The sequence below is a fragment of the Xenopus tropicalis genome, chromosome 4 (genome assembly GCF_000004195.4).
Source record: "Xenopus tropicalis strain Nigerian chromosome 4, UCB_Xtro_10.0, whole genome shotgun sequence".
Lineage (NCBI taxonomy): Eukaryota > Metazoa > Chordata > Amphibia > Anura > Pipidae > Xenopus > Xenopus tropicalis.
Genome location: NC_030680.2, coordinates 27,006,228 through 27,026,086, shown reverse-complemented (window position 1 = coordinate 27,026,086; position 19,859 = coordinate 27,006,228). Strand labels below are relative to the sequence as shown.

General features: G+C 35.9%; 1 protein-coding gene across 1 annotated transcript in view; it reads left to right on the top strand.

Moving 5' to 3' along the window:
• The first annotated feature begins 2,316 nt into the window (after window positions 1–2,316).
• LOC100498375 (mucin-2) overlaps window positions 2,317–19,859 on the top strand; it is a 68,396-nt gene continuing 50,853 nt past the window's right edge. The window contains exons 1-19 of the mRNA XM_031900757.1: window positions 2,317–2,433; window positions 5,885–6,146; window positions 7,407–7,521; window positions 8,070–8,160; window positions 8,267–8,382; window positions 9,024–9,237; window positions 9,421–9,546; window positions 11,154–11,271; window positions 12,391–12,529; window positions 13,054–13,167; window positions 13,266–13,335; window positions 13,794–13,931; window positions 14,149–14,313; window positions 14,410–14,504; window positions 16,442–16,568; window positions 16,721–16,976; window positions 17,066–17,112; window positions 18,073–18,170; window positions 19,703–19,854. Of these exons, the coding sequence (XP_031756617.1) occupies window positions 2,355–2,433; window positions 5,885–6,146; window positions 7,407–7,521; window positions 8,070–8,160; window positions 8,267–8,382; window positions 9,024–9,237; window positions 9,421–9,546; window positions 11,154–11,271; window positions 12,391–12,529; window positions 13,054–13,167; window positions 13,266–13,335; window positions 13,794–13,931; window positions 14,149–14,313; window positions 14,410–14,504; window positions 16,442–16,568; window positions 16,721–16,976; window positions 17,066–17,112; window positions 18,073–18,170; window positions 19,703–19,854 (2,522 nt within the window). The 5' untranslated portion in view covers window positions 2,317–2,354. The remainder of the gene's footprint in view (window positions 2,434–5,884; window positions 6,147–7,406; window positions 7,522–8,069; window positions 8,161–8,266; window positions 8,383–9,023; window positions 9,238–9,420; window positions 9,547–11,153; window positions 11,272–12,390; window positions 12,530–13,053; window positions 13,168–13,265; window positions 13,336–13,793; window positions 13,932–14,148; window positions 14,314–14,409; window positions 14,505–16,441; window positions 16,569–16,720; window positions 16,977–17,065; window positions 17,113–18,072; window positions 18,171–19,702; window positions 19,855–19,859) is intronic.

The window sequence follows — 19,859 nt, the reverse complement described above, 5'->3', positions numbered from 1 at the left end:
TACTGCTGTTTCCCTTTCTGCCTTGCTGCCCCTTACATTTGGAATGCCCTCCCTGATTTCCTCCGGAGAGAATCCTCCCTCAGTCTTTTTAAAACCAAACTTAAAGACTACCTTTTGGAGCACTCGCCCAGCACCTGACCAGGGAACTATCCCTTATATTGTAATGTCACCCACTGTGACCTACAGCACTTATATTTGCCTATTTGTGTCAGTAAGTTACCCTCCCATATAGATTGTAAGCTCTATGGGGCAGGGACCTCCATCCTCTTGTGTCTTTGACTCTTAACTTATTGCAACTGTATCTTGTATTTATTTGTGCTTATTGTAATACTTTGTATTTATCTATTTTAATACCCCTGTTTATATTAATGTATTCTACTGTACAGCGCTACGTACATAAGTAGCGCTTTATAAATAAAGTTATACATACATACATATAAAATATGAAATCACCATTATTGATGATTATACAAAATTATTTATATGCTGCTTTTACCTTTATATAAAGAGCAAAATATTAAGTGTAATGAATCCACAATTGTTGTTTTCTGCTGAATACCAAATTTTCCAGAACACATTTGATTTATACCAAATGAGAGTATTATCCTAATTTATATAAAGTTTGACAAAAATACAAAAAAACTATATAATTTGCTAAAATACCTTTAATTCTATAAACTTATTTATGCACACAACTACAAGCAATGTTGTAGCATTTTTATACTATCACATCTAAACACACTTCTTGCACCTCCACATAGTTGCGCTGAGCACCATATGCATGTTAATATCCATGAAGTCATTGGTAGCTGTCAATTTGTTTAAACCTAGCTCCACCACACCATGAGCAGGTTCTAAAGTCTAAATAACACTGAAAGAAATGAGTAACAGGTGCGCTGGAGTTCCACAGACAGGCCATTAAAAAGCTAATAAAAGTAAAAAAAATCTTTATTTATACCATCAAAAACAACAGGCTAATACTGTTATATCTACCGTATATACTCGAGTATAAGCCGATCCGAATATAAGCCGAGGTACCTAATTTTACCAAAAAAAAACTGGAAAAACTTATTGACTCGAGTATAAGCCTAGGGTGGGAAATGCAGCAGCTACTGCTAAGTTTCAATAATCAAAATAAATACCAATAAAATAACTAGCTCTGTAAGTGGAGAAGAGGGTCAACAAAAACAATATGATACCTTAAGAGTACTACCCCCTTAGCTCAATCAGCAACCAAGCTAAAACACAAAGAGTTAAAGTCCTTCAAAACCATATATATATTTTATATAGAATATAAAGTGCAATGTCTAGTGCAGAATGGGGCAGTTGAGGATGGTAGATGAAGATGGATGTGAGAGCCTAGGCCAGGGCACTGGAGGGTCTGGTTGCCGGTGGGCTAATTTGCACACAAAGGACAGAGGGTGCTAGCCTGGAGGGACCCATGGCACCCAACTCAAGTATAAGCCGAGGGTGACTTTTTCAGCACATTTAGGGTGCTGAAAAATTAGGCTTATACTCGAGTATATACAGTAATTATTTTTTTTATTTTTTTTGTAAAGACTAACATCTTAGGCCTAAACAGCTTATGATTAAGTGTCCTTTAGGTACAAAACGCTGTTGTTTTTGATGGTATGAATAAAGATCTTTTACTTTTATTACTTTTTCTTATGACCTCTATTTCAGTTGATCCGCTCCCTCAAGCTAAGGGTCTGGGGCAGGTGCACCTAGACGTGTATCTAGAACATTGATGAGCTTTCTACTACAACTCATTGTTTCTAGAGCCCTTTATTATTATTTTATGACCAATACTAAAATATAGAGTTCAAATTACAGGTCGAATAACTTCAGACAGATTTTCATTCATTGGTACTTTTCGTATATAACATGGGCATTAAAATATTACAGTATTGTTATATATTATATTTGTCTTTTACACTAATCCCATTGTGAGTATATTCTGTTATTTCATCATATAGGAACTAGTCTTTCCATTAAAAAAAATCTCTTAAGTCTGAGCTTTATGGTATATTGTTTTTGCGGATATTGCTCGCTTTTTCCTTTTAGAAGATTATGAGTTATTTTGCATTTGGCCTAAATGTTCCAGGTGTATTTCCAGTGGAGCAAGATGTTAGTTTTTACAAAACATGAAAAGTATAACTAGAATGATTTTTTTTCCACAGGTCTCTCTCTCTCTAATGACTGCTTGTGGGTATAAACACACTGTTTACCTTGATTGTAAATATTGGACATTTCAATGGGCCGTTACAGATGAGGTCAGAAAGCTCCTGTTGAGCTGTATAAAAGGCAAGGGTGGAGAGAAACTGGCTGTCATTCCAAGGCCAAGGAAGCAAACCATGGGGTACCAGAAATCAGGGATCTGGGTATGGTTGGCCTTGACACTATCCATCTCAAATGCCTATGACATAATTCCAGGTAAAATTAAATTTCACTTTATTTTACGCTTTATTAGTCTTCAGAAGATTATGGCAGAAAGTATTGATCGCCTCCTCCTCTAACCACCAAAATTCACTTCAGTATGTCAAGCATATTTTAACAACAACAGTGGCAACATTTTGCAGGTCTGAATTCTCTGCTAAAATTCACCAGTGAGAGAATCCACATTGTGCAGGAATTATGTATCTGGGATAATAGAATGGATATGAAGTAGATAATGGTATGCTCTGTCGTTATAATGGTAGTTTGCCTGAACTGAATGCAATTCCTTGTATATTCGTATCTAGGTAAATTGGCAAATATTTACAGTTTTATAGTAGAGAAATTTCACCCAGTGAAAAGATTTGAATGCATTCAAATATTGAAATGCATTCAACATCCATGCAATATTGAAATGTAAAAAATTTTTCAACGTTTGTGTATTTTGCATGTTGTATATGTTGCTAAATTGGAGTAAGCTGGCTCTGTGTATGTCCAAATCATTTTCATTATAGGAGTGTGAGAAAGTAATGAAATACATTTGAAAGCATAAGTTTGACCACTTTGGCGGTAAAATGGTATAAATTAGTTATTTGCCTTAAAAGGGGCACTAAACCCTACTGTGTTCCATGGCTCAACCATACTTTATTTGTTGTAACTAGACTACAAATCCCAGCATAATGTAACATAATTATCATGGTTAAGGCACACTGGGAGCTATTCTTAAAGCAAAATTACTCAGTAAAATGTTTCCCTATCTATCCAGGCCCATGGCTGTATTCAAATGCAAAATAATCCTCCAATAAGAAACCATCCTGATCTGTGTAAATCTGGCTTCTTTATTCCTTCAACTGCAGTTGGAAGCTTTCATCAGTTTCTTAGCACTGAACAAGTCTGTAATATTTCCCCATGTGTAATTACAGTGTAAAATAATGAAGTAAAAAATTAAACAATAACGTCTGTATGTAAGACTAACATGGTATTGGTATTTAGCATTCTCATTGCTGGATTCTGTTGCATCTACAGTATAATTGTTATTAACATCCATAGAGAACTATGGGATGCAGTGGGGTAGCTTTATTGTTGGGTTTAGTATCCTTTTAAGAAAAATGAGTGCTTTGTACATATTCACACTGACATTATATTAAATATATGTCTATCACTTCATGAATATATAATTTTATTTTGATTTATCAAGGTCGAATGTCAAATGTAGTTTTAAATGTGTTAATAAGATTACTAGATTTATATGAACCATGCAACACAATACAAAAACATTTTTTTTAATATCATTTTATTTATATACCAATCTAGTAGGGGAAGGGAAGGTTTTTTTATTATCCTCTAGTTTCCAGACAAAATATTTTTTTAAATGTACATATATACACATAAATACTCATATATATTTTTTTAAATAGATGGTGCCAATAGACAAATCCCAATACAATATCAAAGTATAACCTAATATTAAATATACATATAAGTGAACTGCCATATAGCAACATATTAGATGCAATAGGCATTTGTGTACTTTCCAGATATAAAATCTGCAGATGTTTTTTTCTTAACACATGGAATCACTTAGCTTGTTCACACTGTATTCCACAGAAGACTCCCTCTCACCAGTGTCCTCATGTTGATGTACTCTGTTATGGCAATCAAATATGCTGCAACACTGTGCTGAATATATTTATAGGATTAAGTCACATCCAATTCATCCTGTGGATTCATTGTATTCAGTAAATTTATCCTATTTGCAATAATGCAACAGTTATCTCTAAATTAGATCACTGTATCTCAATAGAACGTAGCAGTAGTATTCTACATATTGTGTTATGTGCTATACGCTTGGTCGCAGCTGACTGATCAACTCATACATATAGTATCTGCTGCTACTTCCCATGGAGATAGTAATCCTCTTTAGAAACAATTGTTGTGTTATTGAACATGGTGAATTAACTGAATACACTCCACGTGTTAACATGGCTTTGACAAAGCTTTGACCCTTTGTGTATTCAGCACAGTGTTGCAGTTTCATTGCCACAACAGAGTTGTTGTTGAGCTAATTAGAACCTATTTGTTAAGAAAAGATTTTGTACGTGACTTCGTAAAGGGACTCCTTAATTGACCCTTTGCCTTGAGCCATTGAACTAAACCTCCATTGTTACATACCTTAATAAAACACCAGGAGACAAAAATGGGATAAGACGGCCACAGCATTTTTTCCCATATTTATCAAACAAATAGGAACTTGCCAGCCTAACCCAAGACAATAATCTAAAGCCAGAATTCCATGAGAGATTGTTACTATGCTCTGCCGTTCCTCACTGAAGACTTGAATTTTACTTCCATAGTTGACATTTCATGTCATTATATCCACCACTGAGTATTAGACTACTCTACCTACAGAGGCCCCAAACTCCACTACTAACAGGAGCTGCATGTCCCACTATGAGAGAAGTTCAGCAGCCCTGCTGCCGGTCCTGAATCTGCAGGTTTTTGATGGTAGGAAATCCAAGCAGGCTGTCTCCGAGCACAAGCAGTAGTAGCATCTGTACCAATCAATTCACCATTCAGTTACAGGAGAGACCCTCCTTTCTCCCTCTTCTAAAATTTCCTGTGCAGTATTCTGGCAAGGTCCTACTACTGCTGTGAAAAATAAAACTTAAAATACATTATTATATATCCTCTGTTTTGATCCAGAGGAAGGCAAAAAAAACCCAGCCTGAAGCCCATGCCAATTATGCCTCAAAAGGAAAAAAATTCCTTTATGACTCCAATGGCGATCGGAAACATTCAAGCATTCGGAATTGATATAAATTAATACAATGCTGACTCTCACATTTATATGGCATAAAGATACAAAAACAACAATAGAACAGAGCATACAGGAAATCATCCACATTTAGTTATTAATATCTAATATGAGAACATAAAGAAGAAAACTCCTGACATTTTTGCAAACATCCTGCCCTTTCTCCGCCCCCCCCGCCCTGTGTTTATTTTTAAATATCTCGCAATGCCAATATTTCTTAAAGCCATATGCATGCCCATGCTGTTTAAAATAATGAAAAAATTTGTAAAGGGTACAACAAACATTTGGTACACGGACATAAATAAATGTTCGAGTAACCCATCCACTGCTTTGATTGGACCACTTACAAAAAGTTTGCGCAAAAGATAAGCAAATCCCAGAATCCGGTATATCTTACCAGCCAATAGCTAATTAAACACAATAGCAATAAAGTCATGCATATGTCCCAATTCTCCAGCACTGACAAAGTGTTCCAGGACATTTTATAGAAAAAATGATGTTTAGTACATAAATTTAGCCTGGCGGTAATTGAAGCCAAAAACAAATCTTTCGTAGTTTTATATGTAAACACTTGTCATACAACTGGATTCAAGAACATACAGCTTTAACTGTTTTTGTTATCACCAAATATTGTAGGTAGACCCATCGACCACACTAAGTCTATCTGCAGCTCATGGGGCAACTTCCATTACAAGACATTTGATGGAGTGATCTATCAGTTTCCTGGCACCTGCAACTATAATTTGGCTTCAGACTGTGGGGACTCCTACCATGAATTTTCTGTCCACATCCAACGAGACACTGAGGATGGTATCCCAGTCATTCACCAAATCCTTATTCAAATCAAGGATGTGACCATTGAACTGAAGAGAGATGGCCAGAAGGTGAATGGGGCCATGTAAGTCAAACACTGATTTTTATATTTGGTTTTCTGTTTTTATGTTAACAAAATTATTTATGAATTCAGCTATGTCCTTTGCTCAACACTGTGCCCCTTTTTCACAATTGCTTTTTCACTGTAACTTGGAATTTGTCTGTATGTTTTTTTTTAGTCTTAAATGTATATTTATGATACCAGCACTATTAAACAGAAGAAATGTTATATTTTATTTTAATACAATACTTTTTATAATACATGCTTTAAAAGGGAAGCTGTACGAATCCATCTGCTGTTTTTTCTTTGGGATAGATAGATAGATAGATAGTTGCCACTCCCCCATGTGCATTTTTGACTTATGTAAAGAATTGCTTGAGTGCAGTAACATGTGATAGATAGAGATAGATGGATGGATGGATGGATGGATGGGTGGATAGATAGATAGATAGATAGATAGATAGATAGATAGATAGATAGATATAGATAGATAGATAGATGACCAAAGGTACCAAAGGTCACCTGTGCATATAGGTAGTTATGCTTTTACATCAGTCAAACACATGCATCTGGAAGAATTAAGATCCATATCAAAGTTAGTACAGGTATAGGACCTGTTATCTAGAATGCTCGGGACCTGGGGTTTTCCGGATAAGGGATCTTTCCGTAATTTGGATCTCCATAACTTAAGTCTGCTAAAAATCATTGAAATATTGAATAAACCCAATAGGCTTGTACTGCCTCTAATAAGGATTAATTATATCTTAGTTGGGATCAAATACAAGGTACTGTTTTATTGTTAGAGAGAAAAAGGAAATTATTTTTTAAAATTAGAATTCTTTGCTTATAATGGAGTCTATGGGTGATGACCTTTCGGTAATTCGGAACTTTCTGGATAACGGGTTTCCGGATAAGTGATCCCATACCTGTACCAACATTTACTTAAACATATACTGAATTCATATGTTTTTAAAAATGATTTGTTATGTTATAAGGCATCTTTTTGTTTGTTGTTAAGCTGTAAATACATAAATTAATTTATAATATTAAGCCACAACTCCCAGTATCATTAACAGTTGTATATGTTGGAAATATGAAAAAGACCATTCTGCATGGGAATGGATTAACTGAAATCCTGGGGTATCGTTTCAAGGATATTTAACTCAGGAAGTTAAAAAAATGTATAGTGACAATTTGTATTTTAATTTCAGATTTGTGCTTACTTGTTACTTTGAAGCTATTTTTGTATTTTGTATTAATTCATTAATGTATATTATCCCTTAGTTTTGAGATGCCTTACTTCAGCTATGGAATTCTCATAAACCAGAATTCTGGCTACACAAAAGTGAACACAAAGATTGGTCTGACCCTTACATGGAACCAAGAAGATTCAGTTACGGTGAGCTATTACTTGGAATAAAATGTGACCTGCCACTATGTATGGGTTAAATTTACATTGTTGCTAAGGGCTGACTGCAGAAAGAGTAGAGGTGTCATTAATTAAGTGCTACCGTAGTTGTGGTTGCGAAAGGTCTGCCGCAGTTGTTGGGCAAATCAGTAACAATACTTAATGGTATTGCATCTAAAGCCTCACCTTGTGCTAATGCACCCCATCAGTCTTTCCTATGAATCATATGCAGTGCATCTAATGATGATCTTCAGCACAACTGCATCTCATTCATGTAGAAGTGCAGCACTTCTGTGCAAGTTTTAGCACTGTGCGCAAAGAACATTGCCACCAAATTTGCACTTTGCACACTGCACTTGTGCTAACAAATTTGTTATAACTGATGTCAGGAGTCATTTTTACAAAGACATTAATTGAACCAATAGAAAAATTGATTTTCTCTGTACCCCTAAAATTAGCTGTGCATATTATAATATTGGAAGCTTATTATTAATTTAAGTGCAACAGGTTGACCCAAAAGTATTTTTATCATTGCACAGTTGGAGCTGGATGCCAGTTATAATGACAAACTGTGTGGACTCTGTGGCGACTACAATGGCATGCCAATCAGTGATGAATTCTATCTGAATGGTAAGTTTGCATTTTGGTTTAAGCCATGGAGAAAATATTTTCCTATATAAGAATATTTTTTGGTGGCTTTGCATTTTCAGTTATTTAAGCTTCTCTCCATTGTTAGAAATGGCACTCACCCCTATCCAATTTGGAAACATGCAAAACATCAACGATCCTACCGTTACCTGCACAAACGTAGATGAGAGCCAGCAAATGAATGTTTCCAGTTGTAAGCAATATGTAAGTATATTTGTATTAAACTATTATTCTCAATATGCTGCAAAAGTAATTGTGGAATATTTATGGAATACTATATCTATATAGTATGAAATAGTAATCAAATCAAAGCAACCAATCAGCAGATAGCTTTAGTGAGTTTAGTACAGTTACAATGTTTTGTCTCCTTCCAAACAAATGGTAAAAAAATAAGTATTAGAAGTGCTGTTAGGTTTACTCTGTCAGCTCTGGTTTAATATAAGAGAATAATTTTTCACTATTCTGTGTTGACAGTAAAATGTAGACTACCATGCCCTGTTAACAATGATTTGATTTGTGTAAAGCACAGAAACAACAGTGAAGCAAAATTATGCCGTCAGTCCCCAAGTGACCAGGTATTGAGTGTAGAGAGCTGTGTGTCACAATCTGCTTTGGGCTCCAGATTGTGTTGAGCCAGCCCAATGATGAGACAACCTTATGTTTATTTAACTGTGGAAGTGTATAAGTAAAGTCATAGCATATTAAGTTTATTGTATTTTCAAACCTATATATTGACATTGTGTATGCACACATGTATTTTGGATGTTTGCTTTTTTGCCTGCTCTAAAATGTGTATCCAAGACCACATTTTGAAGATTAAATTGTTTTTATGTTTCTTTTTTCAGTACTCTGTGTGCAAGAGTTACCTCAGCCAAAGTGCCTTTTCCTCATGCCAAGATCTTCTTGATGTAACAGATTACGTTATGGCCTGCATGCTCGATGTGTGCTCCTGTAGCAGTGCCGATGTCTCCTGTCTATGCAGTACATTAACTGAGTTTTCAAGGCAATGCACTCATGCAGGAGGGAGCCCACAGAACTGGAGAACTGATTCTCTCTGTCGTAAGAAACTTTTTACATTCATTTTACATTCATCTTTTTAAAGTCAAAACTTATACCCTAGTTTGTACATTTCATTATACATATTTCTTAATATATGCAATGCATATTTGCATGTATAAAGCTTAATCATCCTTTTTAAGTAAATGCTGTAAGACAGTAACAATTTATTTATTTAATTTGTAGCTAAGCAGTGCCCTGGGAACATGGTATACCAGGAGAGTGGTTCCCCATGCATAAGTACATGCTCTCATCGTGAAGTAACAAGCCTTTGTGAGGAACATGAGATAGATGGCTGCTTCTGTCCTGACGGTAAGTCTTGCAAAAATGTTACACTCAGTAGTATCTATTGGTATCTATTAGCAAAAATAGAAAGACCCTAAAGACAGGGAGTGGTTTTATTATCACCAGGAAATTGTATCTCACTGTATACGAATTGGTATGCATAAACAGGCTTATGTATAACCTGGACTTGGTTTATCTTGGCTAGGGTGCAATACAAGTACAAAGTCATTTTTAAAAGGATTATGGATTTTATGGTGTAGTTTTTACTACTAAATTACAATGTGTACATTGCAAATAATTAATTCTACCATCTAAATGGAAGAATGTGCTCTGTGCTCTGTATCAGTTATTTGTACCTCCTGATGCTGAGCTCTGCACCAAGGGTCAGCAACAGGTAGTGGGGTGCAAGTGACTGGAAAATGAGCACTAAGAGACACTCATAAATATCCTCTTTAGGATTTATTCTAGTTTCTCCTCTAGTTTCCAGTTAACACTTCATGTCAGACACCATGAGATACTTATGTTATACTTTTGAAGCACGGTTTTAGAACGATGACGTAAGGCTTCATCTTTGGATCGCTATCTTGCATAATTTCATGGCAATGTCATAATGGATTTGTATGAGTGAAAGGGAAGCCCATATTAAAAGTTATAGTTTGGGGACTTTATAAGACAGTTGAATAAAAAATGTCATGATACATTTTCTTTATATTTGACATAGCATTTCCCTGATATGTGTTAGTGAGAATTGCATAAGACTGCGTAAGGGCTGTTAGTTTGTTTATTAGTTTAATTATTGGTTGCAATGCATTTGCATAATAGTACCCAGTATAGAATCCAACCTCCATTGTCAGTGTGGCTCATTTACAAACAATGAAGAGCTCCATAGGTATTTACAGATGTAATTTCAGATGCAGAGTTTTGCTGCAATACCCGAAAATCCAACTCCCCTCAGCCGACCAGACAGAAAAGAAAATGAAGGGTTTAGTAGAGACAGAGGTGAACAGGCAAGAATCTGAGCAGATAGCAGAATGTGAAGGCTGTCTCCAGGCCAAAGAGCAAGACAGTTGCCATATTCTGATTTCAAGCTATGAGTCTGGTCTGGCAGCTGATATCGGAGTCTGTGGACAGGCAGGGGTCAAAAATTGGGCAAACAAGAAAATTGTCAATAACAGTGATATAAAGTGCTTTAGCTAGTTGTGCAGAAGAAAAATGGCAAACAGGATACTGTGTACAGGGTACGAGCAATTGTCTACTGTAGACAGACAGACACATGATGTTCACACACACACAATGGCATACAGTAGGGCTCAGTGGTGTGCTACAATGCCTGGCATCTGACAGAAAGTCAAGCCATTTGCCTTATATTGGTAATTTGATTAGGTTACATGTTTTTCTTCCAATTCACTGAACTACTGAATTCCTCTGGCTTGCAGTCTGAAAGTCCTCAATAAATAATTGCTTTAGAAAACGATATATCTTTGTTTTTACCAAGTCAATCAAGCTCTAGCTCTTGACCTTTCCTTATACTAGTTTCAATAATGTTATCAGAGGAACAAGGAACACAAGCAAATAGTAGGTGTCCAAATACTTTATTACAAAGAAAATTCAACTGGTTCTTTTGCTTTCTTTAGGCTCGGTGTGGGATGATTACACTAACACAGGCTGCATAGCAACAAGCGACTGTTCTTGCAAGTTTCAAAATCAGTTTTATGCTCCTGGAGCAAAGGTTGTAAATGAATGCGATGAATGGTAAGGTTACTGTAAAAAAAAGAAAAAAAGTTACTAGTATTCTTGTATGCATAAATGTAAACAAGTACAGTATATTACCTGATTGCTAAGCATGATATTTAATATAGTTGTACATGTATATGTTAAAATTAGGGACTGATTAATAACACAAATCCTAATATATTGGATTAATTTGATGTAGTTTCTCAAATTATTATTTAACAATATTTAATATCTACTCTCACAAAGTAAATATTAGAGTACGTAGTGGAGTAATATCTACTCTAACAAACATAAGCAATTTCCATCAAGTAAATAATGCCTATAGATAAAGCATATGTATTATGTAAAACTTATTATGTTAGAGAAATACCATTATTTCAGCAGCATTTAAAAAAATATCAAAGGGTAGTAAACTATTGGTGGGTTTTTTTTTTGTATTTTGCTCATTTTCCATCCTCCTACATTAATTATGGTATTTTCTCAGTTTTGTGATGGACAGCAAATTACATAAGTAATTTTTTTTTTTTTTAGAAAATTTGTTTTGATGATTTAAAAAAAAAAAAAAAAAAAAAAAAATAAAAAAATCTCCAAATAACATAGCAGAATATATTAATTCAAAAGGTTTCCAAATGATAATCCACTAAGACAGTGATCCCCAGACAGTTGTTTATGAGCAACCGAGCAACATGTTGCTCAGCAACCCATTGGATATTGCTTCCAGTGTCCTTAAAGCACTGCCAAACACAGCCTCCTGTTGGCTGCCAGGCTACATAGGGGCTACATATAGCCAATCACAGCCCATATTCGACACTTCAGGAACTTTTTGCATGCTTTTCTTTTTTACATTCAAATGTGGCCCATGGATTAAAAAAGGCTGGGATCCCCTGCACTAAGGAGTGTTTGGTTGGAACTTGAGTGACAGGTTCCACAGGGGTTAGGCAGTTTTTCACTTCACTTTTGTCATGGCAAATTTTCTTTGCATTCTGATAGCTACATTACACAGTTGTATAACTAACTGATAATTGGTTTTCGTAGACTTCAAGTTTCATAACTTCAAGTTATGAGTTCAATAGAGCAAAATATTGCAGAGGTGATTTATGAGCACCAATATTCACAACTGTTTCTTTCCCATTTTAGCTACTGTAATGCAGGAAAATGGGTCTGCGCAGGTGGAACGTGCCCCAAAGTTTGTTCCATTGAAGGAGGAGCTCATTTCCAAACATTTGATGGGAAGCTGTACAATTTCCATGGCAGCTGTTACTATTTGCTATCTAAGGCAAGACATTATTAATATTTTGACTGATAGTAAAGTAAGTTCTTTTGAACTTCATTTATTAGCAAAGTTTGAAAGGAACATCGAACACACCGGACAGTGGAGTTTGCTTAAAATATGATCTTTATTCCTTCATCTTAAAAAACAAGGTGCCTGACGCGTTTTGTGCGTTTAAGCCTATGATTAAGTGCTTAAACGCGCGAAACGCGTCAGGCACCTTGTATTTTAAGATGAAGGAATAAAGATCGTATTTTAAGCAGACTCCACTGTCCGGTGTGTTCGATGTTCCTTTCAAACTTTGGTGAAATCTCCCTTTATAAAGGGTTATTTTTTGAGAGATTAATTTGGGCTTGATTCATTCGAGTCTCTTTTCTAGTTTTAGGTTCATTTATTAGCAGTTTACAATACAATAATCACTGTTAAACATAATTCCACTATTGAACACAATTTAAATGTTTATTCGCCTATGAATTAAAAAGAGCACCATTTTTATGGTTTGTGCTTTTAACCAATGTTTTCACTTCTAGATCAGCTTAAATAGCAACGAGAGCCACATAATTGCAGCTGAGCTGACTCCATGCAATGCTTATTCACGTGAGACCTGTCTAAAGACCATCAAGTACTACATGGATGACAAGAATGTGGGTTTGCTGAAAGCATCTTTATCAAGTTTTATTTCAGTATTTATTCTAAGTTATACCCAAGACAATTATTACAATACCATTTCTTATTTATGCAGGTTTTGTCCATCAGAGCTGATGGATCTGTTTTATTAAATGATCTCCAAGTAAGCCTCCCTCATGTTACAGGTAAGACTGCTTATACTCACGGATTAAGATGATATGGTCTTGTTTAATTTTATTGTCTATGAGAAGATTATTGGCATTGGGTTTATTTGTGTTTGCATTCATTGTGCTATTTCTACCTCTAAAGAATTCACCAATTTTATTTTTTGGAGATCTACTTAGAAGGGTGTGTTCTGAATTAGTTAAGTGACAGCAGATTTTGGTGCTGCACCGCCTTGCTAATTGGCCTTCATGTGATCGACTGTGCAAAATAGATAAAATTTATGTGTATTTCTGTCCCTCAGTGTTTCTAAGAGCCAATTCTTCTGCATGACATTATCATTTTAATGTACTGTAACAAATAAACATACAGTATGGTATATATTTGTAACTTCCCCAATAAATCTTATATAAAAGCCTATTATATATATTTTTTTCTGCTGAAAGACTTATTATTTTCTATCCTGATATTAATTTTCTAGGAAGTTTTTCAGTTGTACAGCCCTCTGACACATTTGTCATTGTGGAGACCGACTTTGATTTACAATTGCAAATCCAGTTCCTACCATTGATGCAGGTGTATATTACCATGGATAATACTGAAGAGAATATATTTGAAGGTGAGTATATATTTTGAAAAATGAATGATACCTAACTAACCTACAGCCAAAGTGTATATCATCAATCTTCCACCACACCACAAAGAATTACTGTTCTTCTGTTTTGCAAAGTTTAACTGGGAGTGCTAATATAATTGTTTTTATTTAATGTATTTCCCAGCATCAGTGATCCACATTAAGCAAAAATATGTATATAAATATATTTTATTATCTGCAGGTCTTTGTGGTAACTTTAATTACGTGGAAGGAGATGACTTCACAACATCTGGAGGTATAGATGAATCAACAGCATCAGCCTTTGCCAACACCTGGAAAATGCAGTCTACCTGCCAAGACTCAGTAGAACTATTAACAGATCCATGCAGCCTCAGTGTTGAGACTAGTAAGCATCTTACATAGATCATACCAGATACAAGGGCTGGATATGGCTCATACCTATAGGTCTTCACTTTTACATCTTCTCATTTGTCTTCTCCAGAAACCTATGCTGATTTTTGGTGTGCTAAATTAAAAGATCCAAATTCTCCTTTTGGAAATTGCCATTCTGCAGTAGCCCCAGATGAATATTATAAGGTAATTCTTCATAAGATTTAACTTATAGCTATGACTATATGCCAAAAAAACTGTTTCTCAGTTCACAGAGGACCATTATTTACGTGTAAATCAGAAAGGCTTCAAACACAGTTTAAGTGTCTCATACAGTAATTGGTTCGGAACCCCAATTTTACTCCTTAATTTCCACCTAGGGATTTGTCAGGCTCACCCATATGTAATATGCATTGTAGTACACGGTACTATAAAAATGTGTAATACAATGAACACAGTGGAATAATAACCTATGTATAACACATCTTACAATGTAACAGTAGCCTCACTTTTACATAATGTTGCAAATAGGTGACATCAGCCCAAAACTGTAAATTTGTTATTAGAGAGAAAGGCATAAGTAGCTTCTGTTTCCTTGTTTGGCCTGTTTAGGTCATGAAATAACAAAAAATACAGCATTTTTGTGATTAAAACCATAGGCAAAAAGTATATTCAGCACAAGCCCTATTTACTGAACTCATGTTGAACAAGTGTTCTACTTCCCCTATTAAACTTAGCAGATCCTAATGATCAGTTTTGTCAGTATTAGTTGTACCATTATCCCAGTGAACTCCAACCAGTGGTTCCAGAGCAACATGTTTCTAATCAACCCCTAGGATGTTCCTTTCAGTGGCCTCAAAGCAAGTGCTCATTTTTGAATTTGTGACTTGGAGGCAAGATTTGGTTGAATAAAAACCATTTGAACTGCCAGTAGTCTGCCATTAGACATTGGGGCACCAAATAATCAATCATAGCCTTATTGGGCACCCCCTAGGATTTTTTTCCATGCTTGTGTCGCTCCCCAACTTTATTATATTTAAATTTTGCTCATGGTTAAAAAAGTTTGGGGACCCCTGCATTAACCTATTAGAACAATGCTTATCCTCTATGGTATTTCAACATGACAAAAGCTTCATTAAAACTAATGTTCACATAGAATTCAGCTCTTTTATTAATTTCACCTCTTGTTTTATTTATTTATTTATCATATGTGAATGGAAATGTACTTTGATCTCAATTCAATAGTAATGAATAAAGAGATTATACGGTAAAAATTATGATATGAAGCATAACAAAAGTGGTAACCTTTATTGGCTAACTAAGATGATAATTACAGCAAGCTTTTAGAACAGTTCAAACATCACTGCAAGTTGGAGTGATAACCCCCCTTTCTCCCCCAGCAGCCCATCACCAGAACAATGGGAAGGTAGCAAGATAGCAGTTACTTGACACCTGCATTGCTTAAAATGTTCCCTTGCCTCACCTAGTGGTAGATATGAGAATAGCACTCAATAGTAAAAATCCAAGTCCGGCTCAGCCAAGTCCTAACTCCTTCAGCTACTCTGAGTAGGAGAAATAATATCTTATCTAAAAGCAATTCTATTATGTAGATCTGGCTCCTTCTGAAAGCTCAGACTCAGGCACAATGCACTGAGATCGCTGACTAAACACCAATATTACAGCTAAAAAAAAGGCATTATTGGTTCAAGAATAAAATTTTAAAGGGTAGAATCAATTGTTTGCAAAGTGAACAGTGTAATATAGCAATTAAAACTATACTATAAAATCATAACAGAATCCTTTTAAGCCAGCGGTTCTCAACCTGTGGGTCGGGACCCCTTTGGGGGTCGAACAACCATTTCACAAGGGTCGCCTAAGACCATCGGAAAACACATATTTCCGATGGTCTTAGGAATAATTTTATGGTTGGGGGTCACCACAACATGAGGAACTGTATTAAAGGGTCGCGGCATTAGGAAGATTAAGAACCACTGTTTAAGCAAAGAGAGTGATCACTGCGATACATTTCTTCTATGGCCTTTACGTCTAATATGTAAGAATTGTAAATTATATCACTATAAGTGGATGTCTTTGCAAACGTTGTTTCTTCTATTACAAACCTCAAGATATGTTTTCTCCAATAGAGGTGTGAGTACGATACCTGCAGCTGTAGTCGTAGTGATATCTGCATGTGTGCCGCACTGTCCTCATATGCCAGAGCCTGTGCTGCAAAAGGAATCATCTTGTGGGGCTGGAGGAATGGAACCTGTGGTAAGTTTAATTCTTATACATTCTCTTAATTTACACTTAATGATGGAACCATTTTGGTTAGAGTGGAAAGTACTCCATTACTAGGGTGTTGTTGCAGCTTTTAAACTTCCATGTATCAGAATTTTTAAAAATTTCCTTTATATCCTTTTCAGAAAATGACTTGCCCAGCTGCCCAGCCTCACAGACATACTTGTATAACATCACTACTTGCCAGCCTACTTGCCGCTCCCTGGCACTTGGAGAAAGAGACTGTTACAGTGAATTCACCCCAATTGATGGCTGTGGATGCCCAGACGGAATGTATCTCAACGAAAGACAGAAATGTGTTTCATTATCAGATTGCTCCTGCTACTTCCAAGGAATGTATCTTAGACCATATGAGGTTATCTACAGAAGAGATGAGCGCTGGTAAGGATGTATAACTTTATTGATCTACACAGATCTATATCACAATCTATTGAAAAGCTGTTGACATGATGTCTGTGTTTTCTCAACAGTTCCTGTAATGACGGAAAACTTCTCTGCACTAGTTTTTCCAATGACAGTAAGTAATAAATTATACAATGCTTTTTGTTGGACCTCTCTGTATTTCCACAGGACCCAGGAGATGTAAAAGTTCATTTACATCATTGAGACAATTTAAGAGGTTGACCGACACAGGCTGCACTCCAGTGCAAATAACTTAGTAGTAGCTAAGTAGTTACTATCTGCTCTATGAAGAGCAGGAGTCTCCTGTGCCATCTGTAGTGTGCTATGCACAAGCAGAGTGGCATTAGCCGTGTGGGACTCCCAGCCACTAAACATTTCCCATAACTCCTCTGTCAAGTAAAGCACTACAATGCCCAAACCTCTCAGACTGCCTCACTGCAGTAACCATGGCACACAATTGCCCATGGTTTCCCTCCAATTACTACCTTCTTGCGGGGTCTACACCCTAGATGCCCTTTACCCCTAAGGCAAACTAGCACAATACCTCCTACCTTCTAACTATTTTGACAAGGTCAAGTCCCACCTTCTAAAGCTTCCAAATTCTGGCCTACCTTCTTAATGTTAATGTTGCCTCCACAATTGAATTAAACACATTTGTATTAAATCTCCTTACACATTAGTGCTCTTGCACTTCTGCCTCTATGGCTGCTATGACCTTCTATAAAATTGTCAATCTTTTTTTTTAGTATATAGGGTCATCAAGAACAAATATATGCACTGTCTACATTTAACCTAATAGCATTTATGCATCAGGCCACAGACATTGGTTGAACTTGGCAATTCCTCCTCCACTTCAGCCACGGACGCCACATCCCCGCCCCAGTAATATCATAGCCCTGCGTTTTTATGGCACAGATCCTCCCCCTCCCAGTCCTTTCCACCGCTCCTACATCATCGGCCAGTAGGAGCTGCATAGGCAACCCCTATGCACAAATCAACTGATTTTCTTTTTATCTTTTAGAAAGTGTGTAATCTCATGTAGGACACAAGGTCTAACACAAACTCTCTTTTGCAGCTTGTCCCAATGGAAAAGTCTTCTTTGACTGCAGCTCAGTACTGCAGGGAGATGCCATTCCACAGTATAGGAGCTGTCGTACTCTAAATATTGGACCTGTATGTTAATTTTTTTGCTTTGTTATATGTTAAATATGGTTAGTGTATGTAAAATATAAACAATGTAGACAAATGCATTACAGTTAGGGCTTCCACTGAATTCATTATACTTAGTATATTTTATACACATTTTTGTGTATAAAAGTGTTTACCAAATGTTAAAAAAACAAATTGGCTATGCACATTTGGCTTTTTACATATCTAATTATAATTAAAGGAAAACTATACCCCCCTTAACACTATAAACTATAAACATGAACTGTCCCAAAATTATTTTTTTTTAAAATGTTTTACAAATATTTTTTTTACACAGATATACATGATTTACATTTTGAAATAATGGATTTTAGGGCTTCAAGTCACAGTGCCTTTCATTATGGACTGTGCACCGATTCTCTGGAAATCAGAGGAACTGTAAAGATCTGCATGTTTGGCAAGGTCACCAAATGAGCAGCTCTTTTCTAAAAGATATTCTAAGCTTAAGGTAGATTATGTCGGGCTGACCCAGTTGTTTGACCCTCACAACGCCAATAAATTCAGGCCATTGGGTGTTTTTCAGCCTGATTGATTTTTAAACCTGCCTGAGTAATATCTGGTGATTTCTGCCCAGGTATTGGTCAAGAAGACACATTGGAAACCCCCCATACATGGGCCAATAAGCTGCCGGAAAAGTCTGCAAGGACCAAATCGGTAGCTTTTATCAGCCTGTATATACCCACCTTAAGAACCTTAATCGACACTTCATTGTGTCAATGGTTAATAATACTTGTGCGTTTCCACACCAAAATCCACCCCGTTTGTACAATTATAGGCCAATGCCATGCCTTTTTACAGTTGTCTTAGAACAGAAAACAAATGGTGTCATACCAGAAAATGACTGATATACCAAGTTCCTATAGTAGAAGTCCACAAGTGATACTGTATTGCCTATCTATTACTCATATATCAGAATACTTTATTAGAGACCACAATGGAGTTATATTTTGGATTTGCACTTACAATAAGTACTCAGTGCTGGAATGACTATAAACATGGGAAGGCCTATTTATCAACATTTTCATTTTGTGGTTTTAGAGGTTTTTGAAACCACAAATAAACTAATTTTCTCTAAGTCCACAAAGTGGTCCACCATACTAAGATTTATTAAAAAAGCCTTTAAAAGAGCACAAATGAAAAAAGTGACCTCAACAGCTTTTAGATAGCATATTTTTACTTTAGGATTTGTCTCAGTTTTGACACATAATAAATGGTGAATAACTGTTTTTTCCACCAAAAATTGTATTTTTGTGGGAAAAAAAATAAATCGTAAAAAAAAACCATGACTTTTAGTAAATGGGCCCCTTATATGTGAAAATTGTAAACAGTTTGCATGACTTCAAAGAAAAGCTGCAATAACTGCTCCATTTCTACATATTAATAGGGTAAAAAAGCCAATATAAACTAAAATATAATCGTTTTGTTTAAGCCTTGCTTTCTGCTGCTTCATTATGTTATAATAATATAGTATATCTTATTTTTTATTCTTTGAATAGGTACTACTAGAATGTATCTCAGGCTGTGTGTGCCCAGACGGACTGCTTGATGATGGGAATGGTGGCTGCGTTGAAGAGCGTTTCTGCCCTTGCACATATAATAATGAAGCTTATCCTCATGGATCTAGCCTCACTGAAGAATGCAAATCCTGGTGAG